We start from the raw sequence: 16,484 nt of genomic DNA, 5'->3' as shown, positions 1-16,484 counted from the left end.
TGTAGTATTTTAAGAACAACAGTTGCAAAGCAAGAGAAAGTGTGCAGTGAAAGGAGAGGCCGTCCAGTGAGCGTGGAGTCACAGCTGGAGAAGCACCCTCACGCAGCCTGGACAGAAGGCGCTTCCCAGTCTCCCCACCCACACCCCCGGCCCCCCGCCGTCACTGCTGGGACCCCGACGGCCTGCGTGGAGAGTCTGCCAACCCCTGGGGGCTGTTCATGACGGCCCTGCTCATTAAATCTACTCCTATGAGCATTATCATCAAATTTCTCGGGCTTCTCAAGCCCTCTCATTCTAGGGACAAGCTAACCACCCTTTTCTCCTCTTCTTCTTATCTGGCTGAAGATAAAGAAGCTGAGGGAGGAAAATCTATATTTTACTATCTTTTCACTCGATTAAAAGGAAGAGTGGCTTGCTTTGAAAAAAAAGATTATGGTGGTTTTACGGTACACTGTGAAAAATACTACTTTACTACAGAAATAAGCAACTCCACCCGAGAGCTTACCTACCATGTCTTTAAACTTAGACTGTTGTTCTATCTCAACAGCACAGGCTTGTCTGGGACATACTTTACCATATTAGGCAATCAGGCCCCAGAGAGAAGGGAAAGCAAAACAGTCCTAGGCTTTTACCTAAAAGGAGAATGGCAAAGACACTGCCCAGCGGTGGAGAGCGGACAGAAAATCGCTGGACGCCCTCCAGCAGATAAAGGGGCTTCACAAGATTAAGTAACAAGATTCAAAATCCTGCTTGACAGAGGGGAGAAGATCCAGCAAACAGCCAGAAGCAAAATTGTGAAAAATTAGAGCAAGTAGGAAAAAGGGCTATTATTTACTCGAAGAAAGAGAGTGGGGGGAAGTGGTAAAGATCTGTGGGAACACGAGCAGAAAAACAGAAACGGGAGGGGCAGTTTAGGCAGAAGGATGAAAGGCTGCTTGAGGACACAGAAACGTGCAGGGACGTGGTCTCATCAGGTCTTCAAAGGGCTCCAAGCAAAAGAGGAAACACTGAGTTCTCGGTCCTTCCTTCTCTACTCATTTCTGTCCCTACCTCGGCAATTCCTTTTAAGATTTATTTCTCAAAACTCATCAGGTTCATTTTCAGAGCACAAGCACACGCTGGAGCCTGAGCTACTTCTCTGGCTCTCCAAAGAACCCATTCTTCATGGATAAATTAATAACTTCACTTCAAAATCACAGGGTTCTAAGGTCAATGAGAGTATTCCAAAAGCCTTTCTCTCATCCAGATTTAGGAACCTACAGATTTGGAAAATAATTTGAGTGGATCTTACTCATCTCTAAGTATTTAAATGCATTAACTCATTTTCATTTTACAACTCTAAGGGGTAGACACTATTACTATCCCCACTTGACAGATGAGGAAACTGAAGCATCTCGTCCAAAGCAGTTCAGCGGTCAAGGTGGGGTTGCCCCGGGAGCCCAGCTCCTGGGTCTGCACTCCTAGCCTGTTGTGACAGGACATCATCCAACATACACGACAGATACAGACTCAGGAGAACGCGGTGCAAAGCCCCGGACACGGCTGTGCTCCCTCTCTCTGGGCCTCCTCAGCTGTGATCTCTAAAATGAGAAGTTTGGGGAGTTCCCTGGTGGTCCAGTGGTTAGGACTTGGTGCTCTCACTGCCGTGGCTTGGGTTCAATCCCTGGTCTGGGAACTGAGATCCTGCAAGGTACGTGATGTGGGAAAGGAAGGAAGGAAGGAAGGAAGGGAGGGAGGGAAGGAAGGAGGGAAGAAGGAAGGAAGGGAGGGAAAGGAAGGGGAGGGGAGGGGAGGGGAGGGGAGGGGAGGGGAGAGGAGGGCAGGGCAGGGCAGGGCAGGGAAGAAGTTTAAAGCTGCTTTCGGTTCTAAAATTCCAAGTCTACGACTGTCATTCTAGCCATCACAGGGATAAATCAGAGTTTGATATAGAAGAGCACCTAGAAATAAGTTTTTCAAAGAAAGCCTCTCCTTAAGTGAAATGGAGTGCAAGTTATTCAAAGATGTAATAAAACTGAGGAAAGTCAGGTAAGGCAAAGGGAACCAAAAGCTGAGTCAGCTTAAAAGATCATTTGCAGATACGGTTAATCAGTAGAATTCCTCTCATGTAACAAAAAGTCTTATGACATTCCCGGCCTTCAGAGACCTCCAGACAAGGTCTGCAGAGAGGCAGTAATTTCTATTCCAGAAGCTGTCAGGGGAGCTCCAGGAACCGGCTCTCCTCCCCGACTACACGGCTCTTCCATAAACAGGCCAGGCAGCTTTCATGGGGAACACCCCTGCACCGGCTGAGAAAAACTGGTGAAAAAATTAGCAGACTCCCTCCTGTTCTGTGCGAGTGCGCTTTGTTTGGCTGACTTGGTTTTGGAAAAGGGGGAACTGCAGCCCCCTTCTCAGAGCCCAGTGCTCGGGCTCGCCCGTTGCCTGGGCGTCTTCTGTGTCTACACTCGCACTCCTGGTGAGCTGCGCCAGTGTCACGGCTCCCGACACAACCTGCACGTCTGCATCCTGTCTGTACCTCCAACTCCGCCCCTGACATTTCCCTGTGGACGGCGGTCAGACACATCAACTCCAGGGCTTCTAGAGCCAAACCCAAAGGCCTGCCCTTCCACAGTCCTCTCCATCTCAGTTCATGAAAACTCCACCCTCTCAGGCACTTGAGCCAAAAGCTTTGGTGTCAACCTTGACCCCCCCTCTGTTTTTCCCACCGTATACCCAATCCAACAGAAGTCTTGCTGATTCTAACTTTGAAATACGCCGTGCGTATGAAAACTTCTCAGCACCTTCACCACCCGCGATCACCTGGCCCAAACCCCTGGTCAGTCCTGCTGGGTTAGGGTGACACAGAGGGTCTTCTCCAAACAGCAGGTGGAGTGCCCCCAGAATGTGACTCCTGCCCCTCTGCTGCGCAGAGCTCTACACGGGCTCACACACCCTGGCACCGACCGCCCGGCTCTGCCGCGGGCTCTCATGCCCACGCCGTCTCCTCACAGGTCCTGCCTGTCCTCCTGCCTCACGGCCCCCCGAGCCCCGTTCCCTCCGCCTGCGCACGTCCACGGGGCTCCCCACTCACTCCCTTCACGCTGGGCTCCAGTGCTGCCTGCGCGGCAAGGCCGACACCGACCCCTCCTTAGATGCTCAGCGCCCCCGCCCCGCATTCCCCCTCCTGAGTCCTGGAGCCACTCCACACGGCTTTTCACCTTCCACACACTGTTTGCTTGGCACGTTCACTTTACTCCCTGCCCGCCTGCTTCACCAGAATGGAGACTCTACAAGAGCAGGGCTTTTTGTTCTCTGCTGCACCCCTGCCCACAGGCACGTGGAAGTGCTTGTTCAGTGAATACACGAGAAGCTTATAAAAGAGAAGGCAGGACAAAATGGGAAATGCATTTAGTGGCTTTTGGTATTAGAGATATTTCTGGGGCCAAATGGCTCCCAAAGCAAGTTTTATTTTCTGTTAAAGCTTAGTTTAAAACCAAGCTTTGCTGGCAAATTTCACTTTGAGCCTCTCTTTGATTTAGTTTGAACGTCTTACATTTAATCGCTTCTATCTTCTGCACACTTGACCAAGGTCTCTCCCGACTAGCTGCTACCGGTTATCTACGGCCGGTATCTGAACACCTACTGGTCAGTGCTTCCTTAACAGTGTCTCGTATAACCAAGGCCTCTTGCAGGGTTAGCCACCAGACCACGGGTTCCACTCTGGACTGGACGCTACACTGCTGACTTTGAAGGTAAAGTGTCGTGATTTTGTTCAGACTGATGCCACCGGATTTGCCTAAAAGCAATAGGGATTCTAGAGGGAGAAGCATTTTCCTGTTTGAAGGATGGACAGACATAAGTACCCACCTACTTATGTACCCTCCCTACATAAGTACCCTCCCACCTGGCAGAAGGCTGATCCTCTACCACTGAACCTGAAACTCTCAGGAGGCTTTCGAGGTGTCCTTCAAGAAGACCTTACTTTACTTATTAAGGAGGCGAGATGCCACTAGCAACTCAATTCAAACATGTAACCTGCTCAGTAAAAAGCAAATGAAGAATGGGGGCAGGGGGCAGGGGGGGTACAATCTACTGGGTAAAAAATAAGCGACAAGGACACATTGCATAACATGGGGAATATAGCCAATATTCTATAATAACTATAAATGGAGTATAACCTTTAAAAATTGTGAATCACTATATTGTACACCTGTAACTTACAGAATACTGTATGTTAACTATACTTTAATAAAAAAAAAAAAAAACTTGTAACTTTTAGACTCACCCCCCATCTTCTGGGGGGAAGGTAAAGGGGGTGGAGATTGAGTTAATAATGAATTAGGCCCATGTTGAAGCCTCCATAAAAATCCCTAAACTATGAGGTCTGGAGAACTTCTGGGTTGGTGTAATATCCACATGCCGGGCGGGTGGTACAACCACCTCCATGGGGACAAAGCTTCTGACCTTGGGACACATCCACACCTCACCTGATGGACCTCTTCATCTGACTGTTCACCTGTATCCCTTAAAAAAAAAGGATGGGGAATGGAGGGCGATGTGAAGTCGGCCCCACCACAGTCCCATAAAGGCTCCCTGACACGGGGTGTGGGGCGCTCACCTAGAGCTTTCACGTCCCCAAGTACTTCCTAACTGCCCTGGGCCTCAGTTCTCTTAACTGTAAAATGAGGTTCCTAACCCAAGTTTTCTCTAAATTCCTTCCCAATTCTAAGATGCCCAAATTTGGGAGGCAGGTAACTTCACTGCATTGAACTGGACTGTTCAACAATTCCTTTAAAACAAAAGCAATCTGTCTCCTGTTCAGCTTCCTTAGACACCATTCTGCTTGTTCACCATCTTTTCTTTTGACGACTTGTGCCCTCTAGTGATAAATTCAATTATACATCAGAACTGGCCTGGGAAACAGTCTGCTTCAGAGGACAAGAATGCGTAGAGAAAACTCAGCGTTAAGCAAAATGAAGGCAGGCCAAAGACGCAGGTGAAAAAAGGATGCAAAGAGCCCAAGGGCCAGCAGCGTCTGTAGTGTGCCCCTCTCGACCAGCGGAGGAGGGCAGCACTTCTGACTGCGGTAGCCTCCTTCCTCATGGTAAATCCAGACTCAGTTTCTTCTTCACTTAGCAAGATACAGGATATACTAGGACTTCTAGAGACGGTCCCCGTCTAACGCGGACAACCACGCACGTCTGCTCTAAGCACGTCGGCTAAGGGGGTGCTAAGACGTGAAGCCCTGTGCCCATTGTCGGTTTCCCGGTGGGGATGGTTTTGATTAAAATCGCGCACTGTGCGGGGCCCCGACCAAGCCCCCAGCCTTCTCAGTGTCCCTTGTGTCACCACCACAGAAATGCACGACTGGCCTTCCTCCCTCCCAGACTGCACGACAAACACCAGGGCCATTCCTGGCCATCAACCTTACCTGTATACAAATGTCGGTTACATTTTTCTAGCTTAGGTCCACAAAAAGAGATAAATTTCCATGATGTCTACAGAGATTAAGGTTAAACAACAGAAAGGTTTTCTTAGCCATGCTCTTGTTACTGATATATGGGCGAGAGGCTGAAGAATCTTCGAGAAGAGGAGAGCATCTGTACACATTTGGAATCATTTTAGGTCCAACTAGGACTGGAGATAGAGTTTCCTTTCTACCCTTAAAGTAAAGTATTATCACCGAACGATTCCATGTACGCGAAGCTCGAGAACAGGCAACACTACTCTACGGTGGCGGCAATCAGAAGAGAGGCTGCCTCTCAGGACAGGGGATGGGGGATGAGGGAACTTTTCAAGGTGACGGAAAAGCTCTACATCTTGACTTGAGTGGTGGTTACACCACTGATTACAACTGTCAAAACTCATCCAACAGTACACTTTAGGTCTGTGCAGTTCACTGATTGTAAATCTATCCCAATTTAAAATAACAGATGTCAGAGTCTTGGGAATAGTTAACTTAAAAAACAGTAGATTCCTGGAGTGGGAGAGCGGTCGTGACACAGTCCTGACCATCTTGAGGTTAGATTTCCACAATTTACAGTGACGGGCCTGCCGTGCTGTGGGCCGTATGGGTCCCGGCATCACGCCTGCCAGGGCTGGACGAGCGCTCGGGAGAGAACGAGTCAGAGCTGCGCTAACGCAGGCCGGGGTCAGGGTGCTGCCACCCCGGGCACCGTGGCGGGCAGGAGACATGCCGGGCGTGCTGTGAGCGCTGCCCACCTGCACACACGCAGCTGCCAGTAGAGAGGGGACCGGCCCTTCATCCCTCTCTGAAGACCCACACTGGCGTCTGCCGGACCCGCGGGGAACACTGGCGGATGCCTCGAGCAATGGGATGAGTGGACTGTTTTTCAATCTGACAAATGACTCTATGTCCAATCTCACCAATCAGAACATCTTTTCTGTAATTTTAAGTCAGTGGTCGCTCAGTGAACTTCTCTGGGAAGCATGGCATCAGAGGCATCTTCGTGGCCCTTGCCTGGTGCACCAGGCAAGGACTTTTCACACCAAGTAGCTTAGAAACGTGCAGGCAAAGATTTTCACTGACAGAGACGCTGGCCAACACCAAGCTCTCCTGTGTAACTCCCTCCGTGGAGCTCACCGGCCTCCACGACCCTCTACGGGTGACGGGCCACTTCAGTGCTCTGTAGTCAGCACCCGGGATCTCTCGTTAGGGGTTTTCTAATATAGTTCCCCACAGAAGCTCTCCTGCATTCACTCTTCGTCCCCTGAAGCCTCCCCACGCCCCTGCGGAATGAAGTCGCTGTCGTGTGCACACACCCCCTGCCCTGGGGAGCCTCCACGCGGCATCTGCACCTGACGCCCACTCCCCACCATGAGGCAGCCCCGGCTGCAGCTGCACGCAGGCAGCTCTCACCACGCCACCATGGGCACTGCTTTCTGGAAGCCCCTGCTGACTGTTTAGGATCTCGACCAAAATATAGGCAGGTCAATGACATAATATAGCATTTCTACTTCCTCTGCTAAAAACAAATCAGTTGTTCATTTTCAGTATGAGTTATTAAACATATTCTGAGAACATACTGTCACATAACCGTAGGGTAGAAAAAAGGCCATGTTCTTACATAATTCCCAATAGAAATGTACATGGAGTCTCAATTCATTTAGTCAAAACCAAATCCCTTCCTTCTTGAAAAATGGTACTAGGGACTTCCCTGGTGGTCCAGTGATTACAACTCAGTGCTTTCACTGCCGTGGCCCGGTTCGATCCCTGGTCAGGGAACTAAGATCCTGCAACCTGTGTGGTGCGGCCAAATAAACAAACAAACAAAAACGAAACAAAACAAAACAAAAACCAAAGAAAAATGGTACTAATGGTACTAGAAAAGCATTAAATTTCTATCACATGTGAGTGGCTTACAGGAACCTGGAGCTTCAGGAGAGCTGACCCGCGGTGCCCACAGCAGAGAAGAACTGGGTGCCAGGCCTTAAGGGATCTGGTTACACAAGAGCCAAGGAGCTAAACCTTATTTCAAAGTCAAATGTAAGTGATTTCTGGACCGTTTACACTATTCACTCTTGTGTTCCTCTCTGTTAGCGTGGAGAGGATGTAGATCCATAAGAAACAGCACCACTCTTCACTTTTCTTCCCAAGATTTCCAAGTACTTTATACGATCCAATAGCACAATAGAGAAAAAGAGCCCGTAACTGTGTTAGAGCCTGGCAGGAGGCACCGAAAAATGCAGGAAACTCGTTCAAGAACATGGGCATTGTTACACCATTTAAGAAAACGGGGGACTTCCCTGGTGGCGCAGTGGTTAAGAATCTGCCTGCCAACGCGGGGGACATGGGTTCAATGCCCGGTCCAGGAAGATCCCACATGCCACGGGGCAACTGAGCCCATGCACCACAACTACTGAGCCTGCGCTCTAGAGCCCGCGAGCCACAACTACTGAGCCTGCGTGCCACAACTACTGAAGCCCGTGCACCTAGAGCCTGCGCTCCGCAACGAGAAGCCACCGCAACGAGAAGCCTGCGCACCGCAACGAAGAGTAGCCCCCGCTCACGGCAACTAGAGAAAGCCCGCGCACAGCAACGAAGACTCAACGCAGCCAAAAATAAAAGAAATAAAATAAATAAATTAAAAAAAAAAGAAAACAGTACACCAGCGAGCACCCGTCCCATCTCGTAGAGGAGCGTCTGCCTCCAAACTCTCCCTGGACCCAAGTCTGCACAGAGCCCGCTCTTCCTTCTGTTAACTGTGTGCACGCGAGCCGGGATGAGACCTACGGGGACGCTGAGCCCTACGGGGGGGGGGCAGCCTCCCTGCCGGTTGCTTACCCACGCTGCTTTCACCTCTTCCGAGACATCAGTTTCATCTTCCTGGAAAGGGAGAAAGAAGAATGACAAGAGGATCACGGTCACAGGCATCCCTGGAGGCAACAAGGTCAGCCCCATCAATTACGCCCCTGCGCAGTGAGGGCTGACGGCCAAGGGCACTGTCACTGCTGCTTTAGCAGCACCTCAGGAGCACCACCTGCAGTCAAAGAGCCAAATGAACCTGGCGGGAAAAGGAGAACCTTTAAGACAGACGGACCTCACTTGGGCTCTGTCAGTAGCTGTCAGCCCTTTTGGTCCTATAATAGTCAAACACTTCCGTCCAGTAGTATCTAACAGGCGACCGTCATTGTCTCATTTCTTGTCTCACTGAATGGTCCATCTAATTCCAAATGAGTCACTAGAGACCAGGGACCTGATCTTGGCCACTTGACTGCTAAATGCCAGTGACAAGGCTGAGCGAGCAGGGAACAGACCAGAGGGGAAGGAAAGAACTGCGTGTGTGCTCATCATGAGGAGGCGCAGGAGCCCCTGTCTTCATTCAAAACCCAAAGTCAAGCTGTTTTATAGCACTTGCTCCTTTTTTTCTCCAAAAGAGTAAACCTGAGTCAGATGAAATTCTGAAATTCTCGAGATTCTGGCAGTGCCCCTGAAATACTTGGTTAGCACCTGCACACACACAATGCTGAGGTGTTGCTGACTCACCACGGGACTCTCAGGGGCCGCTGGGGGGCTGCTAAGTCCGAGTGGCTTATGCACTTGTTGTATTTGTTTGCACGGCTGCTGTAAATTCACCGCTTATTTGCTGCCTGCCTACCGTGTGCTCGGCACTGTCCCAGGCCCTGGGCGTCCCAGCCAGAACCTTCCAAATGAGTCCCACACTAGTGGAGTCTTTCTTCTTCTGCTCTTTTTCTCAGTGATGCTTCCTGACAATCTGCACGATTCATGGCACCGTGTGGAACTCTTCCTTTTGAGCCCGACACACAGGACGGCGGGCAGCGCAGGGTAACGCGAGATGTCCCAGCACGGACAGCCCACTTACATCCTTCGTCCAGAAGTTGATGCCTGTGCCTCTTCGTCGCTCCTTGGGCCGCCTCCTCTCACGAATGGACAGCCTGTTAGAGGACTGATCACCCAAATCTGCTTCTTCGCCCTCTGGTCAGAGAGAAAACAAAGCATGGATCTTAAGAACCTGGGGCACGCGCACTGGAGGAGGGTGCGGTTTCTGAAGCTCGACCTACCGTTTTTGTCCATTTCCTTTGCCCCTGCAGGGCTGGCGGGGGGCTCTGAACTCTCTGAATCAGGGGCTGAAGACCTACCCGTCCGGAGCAGGTAGGAACTGGTGTAGAGGGAGGGTCTCGGGGCAGGAGATGACACTGGTGTCGTGGGTTTGTCTGGCTGAGCCGGACACCTCAGGCGACGATTCACAGGCTGGAACAATCCACATGATGAGATGTCAGAGGTCAAGTCTAACCAAAGGGTAAGGACAGCACATTTATTAAAAATGGGCTTTTCTATATCAAGAGGCTTATAAGTAGTTAATTAGCCAGACAGGAAAGAGTTCTAGACGCCTACTCTGAAGATGCTACAGGCTGATAGCAGTCCAGGAAAGTTCTTCCTAAACTGATCAAAGGGCACTAGGGGGCACCAACCTTGGTAATAAAAATTCCTTTGATTTTGCAACGCAAATAGGAAGGATGATGGCCTTTTTAAGACGGCGCACTGAAAGGTAAGGTTTACACAGGAAAAGAAAAAGCTCAGGAATATGAAGAAACAATGTAGGAGTTATCTGAAAACAGACCAAATCTGAGCTTTCTACCAACTTGCCATAACTAGGCTTATTGACACTTCTGAAAAATTCCCACTTTCTGAGACTTCCCTGGCGGTCCAGCGGTTAAGACCACGTGCTTCTACTGCAGCGGGCACAGGTTTGACCCCTAGCTGGGGAACTAAGATCCCGCATGCCACACCCCCACCCCCAAAATAAATTAAAATTAAAAAAAAAAATTCCCACTTTCCCTTTTGAACTTCTTTTTCCCTTGAGAGTTAGGACAGACAGAGCTTGACAATAAACCTTAATGTGGGGCTTCCCTGGTGGCGCGGTGGTTGAGAGTCTGCCTGCCAATGCAGGGGACACAGGTTCGAGCCCTGGTCTGGGAAGATCCCACATGCCGCAAAGCAACTGGGCCCTTGAGCCACAACTACTGAGCCTGCGCGTCTGGAGCCTGTGCTCCACAACAGGAGAGGCCGCGATGGTGAGAGGCCCGCGCACCGCAATGAAGAGTGGCCCCCGCTCGCCGCAACTGGAGGAAGCCCTCGCACAGAGACGAGGACCCAGCACGGCCAAAAGTAAATAAATTTAAAAAAAAAGAAAATCTTAATGTGGTTTGTTGAACATGCAGAGATAAAGAAATTCTTACTACATGCAGAGATTGTATAAATTTTTGTTTATAAATTATAGAGACAGAAGCAATAAAATATAGTCAGCTTGGGAGTCTGATAGAACTTGGCTCAAATTCCAGCTTGAATGAGCTGTGTGACCTGAAGTAAGTGACTTGAGTTTTGATCTCTGCTTCCTCATGTATAAAACAGGGATAATAATATCTTCCTCAGAGAGGGCTGTGAGGATTAAATGAGAATGTATGTTACGTGCTTAGAACGGTCCCTAGTATGTAATAAGTACTCAAAAAATAGCCGATAAAACAATGAAATAAACAACAGAACCTCAGTTAGTTTATGCAGCCTAGCCATTCAAAGTTACAGCAAGAAGACTTCTTTCTCCTGTAATTATGGTGACCATAAAGTTTATCATCCCAACTGGGACATTTCTGAGAGTGAAAAGGAATGGTATGGATAATTACCCAGAGATAAAAGGTGTCACTGGAACAATCTTAGGTAAACCAGGAGTTACGATCACCTTAAATATAACCCTATAACTTTGACTACCAAGTGCAATTGAGAAATGGAACGTAAGTCAAAACGTCTACCCCAAAGTGACAGCCTGTGGCTGAGAATAAGGGCGCTCTGTAAGCGCTTGGGTCTGCGGAAGGTGGTAGAACAACACACTAGTGGTGAGGAGGGCAAGCTGTGGGGCCAACGCCTCGCTCCACCTCTGCTTTTGTTTTTGTTTTTTCCAGTAAAATCTTTTATTTTATAATACTGTACCATCAAATTAAAATTCAAAATAAGCGTTCATCCAATTACCTAAATGCTTATTATACATACGTATATATTCGGTTGGAAAGGGAGAGAGAAAAGAGGAATTTGGAGGCTTTTAAGTACATCATCATCATCGTAGTAGTTAAGATTTGGTGAACACTTAACGTGTCAAGCACTATACACGTATTACCTCACAAGGAGTACCCTCTATTAGAAGCTCTGTTTTTACAAACTAGGAAACTATGTAAAACAAGGTTAAATAAATTACCCAAAGCCATACAGCTAGTTAGTAAGGATACTGCGGTTTGAACCCAAACAGTCTAACACCAGAACATACACAGACAGACAGACACACACACAAATCAATATTATTATTATTTTGGTCGCGTGGCTTGTGGGATCTTAGTCCCCCGACGAGGTATCGAACCTGGGCGGCCAGCAGTGAAGGTGCCAATTCCTAACCACTGGACCGCCAGGGAAGTCCTTGACGTCTTCTTAGCCGTGCAAAATGCTGGGCAAGTTACTTAACCTCTCTGTCACTCCACTGACTCATAGTTTAAGAAGGAATAATAATACTTACCTCAGAGGGTTGTTGTGAGGACTAAACAATTTAATACACATATTGAAGTTGTTAAAATAGTGCCTGGCATAAACTAAATAATAAATGCTTATAGTTCTATTTGCATTTTTTTTATACCAAGATCTCTCTTTTCCGAATAGAAAGACACATTTAGTTAACCAAGCGTATGGTGGTAATCATTTCACAACATGTACGCACATCAAATCATGTTGCAACATTACATGTCCATTACATCTCAATAAAACTGGAAAAAAGCGCATTAGTTAACTCCCAGAGGAAAAAACGGATCACTTAAGGACGAACATTCTCTGAATTCTTTCAATTACACAGGTCTGCCAACTGAAGATGGACATAAATAGCGTGTTCTACGAGGCGTCCCCTGCAGAGTAGGGCAGTTCTGGAATCATCAGCGAGGAAGAGGCTCCCCCAGCCACCTGCTTCCAGCACAGAGAGCTCACCTGGTCCCCCAGGCTCCGGTCCCAGGGCCGCCGGCTGTCCCCAGCTTCCTCTGCAGGGGCAGCTAGGGGCTCACGCTTCTGGGCGCTGCCCTCAGGCCCTCTGGGGCCCGCGGGCTTCGGCCTGGGCTGTTCCTGAGCCTGGCGCTCTGCCCTCGACCGGCTGAACGTCCTTTCTGCTTCCTGGAGATCCGTCAGGGTTACACCCTGGGAAAATACCACAAGGTCAGAGAGGTTTCACCCTAACCATGGAATAACTCCCCGTGAACGAGCAGGGAAACTCCGCAAAGATCTAATGGTACCAAATTCCAAAAGAAGCTCCCGAAATGTGTGAGGCCGCTTCAAGCAATACACGCGGAAAACAGACACCTCAGTACGCAGAGGCCCCAGGCCTGAGCCCAGGTACACTTCAAACACGATACTTGAGCGTTTCCTGCTTGAGTTCCAGAAACAGGTCAGCACTGAGGCCTGCCCGCTGCTTCCACACTCATGGTTCTCACATCTCCACCTGGACGCTCCCGACCCGCCAAGAGCATGCAGTCACCAACAGAGACCGTCCAGCAGATACAAGGAAAACTTAAGTTTACGCACAGAAAGAAGAACCAGGCTCAAAATGGTGAAAATTCAGAGCCAGGCTAGAACCACTACCAAAACCAAAAACCAAACCCACACAAGCAAACAAAAAACCACCCCTGAGGGAGCTGCCAAGATGCCAGAGCAGGAAGACCCTGAGCTCAGCTCTCCCCAGGGCGACCAGGATAACGACGCACAGAGCAACTGCTGCCCAGGGCGACCAGAAGGGGTCTGCTACAACTAAAGACGGAACGAAAGAACCACGACAAGACGGGGAGGAGGGGCGACCCGCAAATGGGAGAATACTTACAACTGTGGAGGTTCTCCCCAAGGAGCGAGGGGTCTGAGCCCCAGCCTGGGGGTCCTGCGCTGGGGAAGACAAGCCCCCAGAACGTCTGGCTCTGAAGGCCAGCAGTGCTTCCTTTCAGGAGTCCCAGAGGGCTGTGTGGGGATGGAGACCCCACTCTTACAGGGCACACACAAAATCTCACATGCTCCACAACCCAGGGCAGAAGCAGTAATTTCAAAGGAGCCTGGGTCAGACCCACATGCTGATCTTGGAGAGCCTCCCGGAGAGGCAGGCCTGTGATGCTGGGGACACAGACGCTGGCAGCAGCCACTCTGGGGAGCTGGTTCAACCGCAAGGACACTGGTGCAGGCAGGCACCATCGTGGAATCCTCCCTCTAGCTTATTACCCTCAGGACCCAGACCCGCTCATAGCCAACAGAACACAGGCACCAGGAATGGGACGGCCTCAGGCCAAGCAACTAACTAGGCAGGGACACAGCCCCACCCACCAGCAGACAGGCTGCCTTATGACCCCCTGGACACAGCCCTGCCCACCAGAGGGCCCAGGACCCAGCCCCACACACCAGTGCACAGGCACTGGACCCGGGACCACCAGGGACCTACAGCCAGAGACACTGGGACCCAGCTCCTCCAAACAGCGGGCAGACACCAGCCCCAGAAACCCCTGGGCCCTGGCCCTGCCCACCAGTAAGCCTCCTCTAGCCTTCAGACCAGCCTCACACGCCAATGGGTGGACACCACACCAATGGGTGGACACCAGCCCCAGGACAATCACAGCTCCCACAGCCGTGGGAGGACTCAGCCCATCCACCAGCAGGTCAGCACCAGCCCAGGGGCCAGCTGGGCCCCAGCCCTGCCCACCAGCAGGCCAACACAAGCTTCAGAACACCCTGGACCCCACAGCTAGCTGTATCACGAACCAGCCCCAACAATCAGCAGTCTGACACCAGCTCTGGACCCTGGGGCCCTGCAGCCAGACCCCCAGGACCCGGCTCTGCCCACCAGCAGGCCAGCACTAGCCCCAGGACCTAGCTTCACTCACCAGTGAAGTGGGCGGGCCACAGCCCCACTGACTCTACTCCCAGTGAGCCAGCACTAGCCCTGGGGCCCCCCTGGGTTCCACAGTCAGCCACCTCATGACCTGGCCACGCCAACCAGCAGCCAGCAGCCTCCACACAAGGCAGGGCCTGGCAACCAACCAGCCCACCCACATAGCCCACCACAACAGAATGATCCATGCAGCCCACAGAGGGGGCACCCCTAGAGCATACAGCTCTGGTGACCAGAGAGGAGTGCACTGCTGGGATGTATAGGACGCCTCCTACAGAAGGCCACTTCCCCAAGGTCAAGAAATGTAACCAACCTACCAGATATATGGAAACACAAACAGCAAGTTAGGCAAAATGAGGTGACAGAAGAGCATGTTCCAAATGAAAGAACAAGATAAAACCGCAGAAGAACAACTAAGTGAAGCGGAGATAGGCAATCTACCTGAGAAAAAGTTCAAGGTTATGATCGTAAAGATGATCAAAGCACTTCAGAAAGAATGAACAGAGTGAGAAGTTGTTAAGTTTTTAACAAAGAGTTGGAAAATACAAAGAACAACCAAACAGAGATGAAGAATACAATAACTGAAATGAAAAATGCACTAGAAGGAATCAACAGTATACTAAATGATACAGAGGAACAGACCAGTGAGCTGTAAGACAGAATAGTGGAGATCACTGCCACCGAACAGAAAAAATATATATATATAAATAAATGAGGACACTTTAAGAGACCTCTAAGATGACATCAAATGCACTAACAGTCACATCATAGAGGTCCCAAAAGGAGAAGAGAGAGAGAGAGAAAGGGTCACAGAACGTATTTGAAGACATAACAGTTGAAAACTTCCCTAACCTGGGAAGGGAAACAGACATCCAGGTCTAGGAAGCACAGAGTCCCAAACAGGATCAACCCAAAGAGGACCACAGCAAGACATATTGGAATTAAAATGGCAAAAGTTAAAGATAGAATATTAAAAGCAGCAAGGGAAAAGCAGCACGTTATATACAAGGGAACTCCCATAAAGTTATCGGCTGACTTTTCAGCAGAAACTCTGCAGGCCAGAAGGGAGTGGCACAATATAATTAGACTGATGAAAAGGAAAAGCCTACAACCAAGAATGCTCTACCCAGCAAGGCTCTCATTCAGAGATGATGGAGAAAGCAAAAGTTTTACACACAAAGCTAAAAGAGTTCAACACCAACAAACCAGCTTTATAAGAAATGTTAAAGGTATTTCTCTAAGCAAAAGAAAGGAAAAAGAAAAAAAAAGAAAACAAAAAAAGATCACAACTAGAAACATGAAAATTATGAAAGGAAAAATCTCATTGGTAAAGGCAAATATACAGTAAAGGTAGTAAATCAACCAAGTACAAAGCTACTAGAAAGGTTAAAAGACAAAGTAGTAAAATCAACTATATCCACAATAAGCAGTTAAGGGATACACAAAATGAAAGGATATAAAATATGATGTCAAAAACAGCAATCATGGGGGGAGAGAAGGAAAAATGCAGGGTTATTAAAATGTTATTTGAAATTAAAGAGATCAGCGACTTGAAATAATCGTGTGTGTGTGTGTGTGTGTGTGTATGTATATATATATATACATACACACACACACACACATATATTGCTATATGCAAACTTCATGGTAATTACAAACCAAAAAATCTGTAACAGATACATACACATAAAAGGGAAAGAAATCCAAACATAACACTAAAGAGAGCCATCAAATCACAAGGGAAGAGAACAAAAGAGGAAAAGAACAAAAAAAGGACTAAAAAAAAATCCCAAAAGAGTAACAAAATGGCAATAAGTACATACATATCAATAACTACTTTATATGAAATGGATTAAATGCTGCAATTAAAAGATGGAGTGGCTGAAAGGATACAAAAACAAGACCCATATATTGGGGTTGGCCAAAAAGTTCATTCGGTTTTTCTGTACAATGTTATGGAAAAGCCCGAACGAACTTTTTGGCCAACCCAATATATGCTGCCTACAAGAGACACACTTCAGATCTAAAGACACACACAGACTGAAAGTGAGGGAATGGAAAAAAGTATTCCATACA

At 48.9% G+C, this 16,484-nt stretch overlaps 1 protein-coding gene across 7 annotated transcripts in view; it reads right to left on the bottom strand.

Moving 5' to 3' along the window:
- The window catches only part of PPP1R12B (protein phosphatase 1 regulatory subunit 12B), a 204,967-nt gene that overhangs the window by 72,650 nt on the left and 115,833 nt on the right, over positions 1–16,484 (bottom strand). For all 7 annotated transcript variants that reach the window (XM_059943491.1, XM_059943495.1, XM_059943504.1 and 4 more), the window contains 4 exons: positions 12,479–12,682; positions 9,523–9,712; positions 9,324–9,436; positions 8,285–8,326 (listed from right to left, as the gene is read on the bottom strand). In XM_059943491.1, the coding sequence (XP_059799474.1) occupies positions 8,285–8,326; positions 9,324–9,436; positions 9,523–9,712; positions 12,479–12,682 (549 nt within the window). The remainder of the gene's footprint in view (positions 1–8,284; positions 8,327–9,323; positions 9,437–9,522; positions 9,713–12,478; positions 12,683–16,484) is intronic.

This window comes from Balaenoptera ricei, chromosome 1, assembly GCF_028023285.1.
Source record: "Balaenoptera ricei isolate mBalRic1 chromosome 1, mBalRic1.hap2, whole genome shotgun sequence".
NCBI lineage: Eukaryota > Metazoa > Chordata > Mammalia > Artiodactyla > Balaenopteridae > Balaenoptera > Balaenoptera ricei.
The sequence above is the reverse complement of the archived record's forward strand: the minus strand, read 5'-3'. Positions and strand labels throughout refer to the sequence as shown.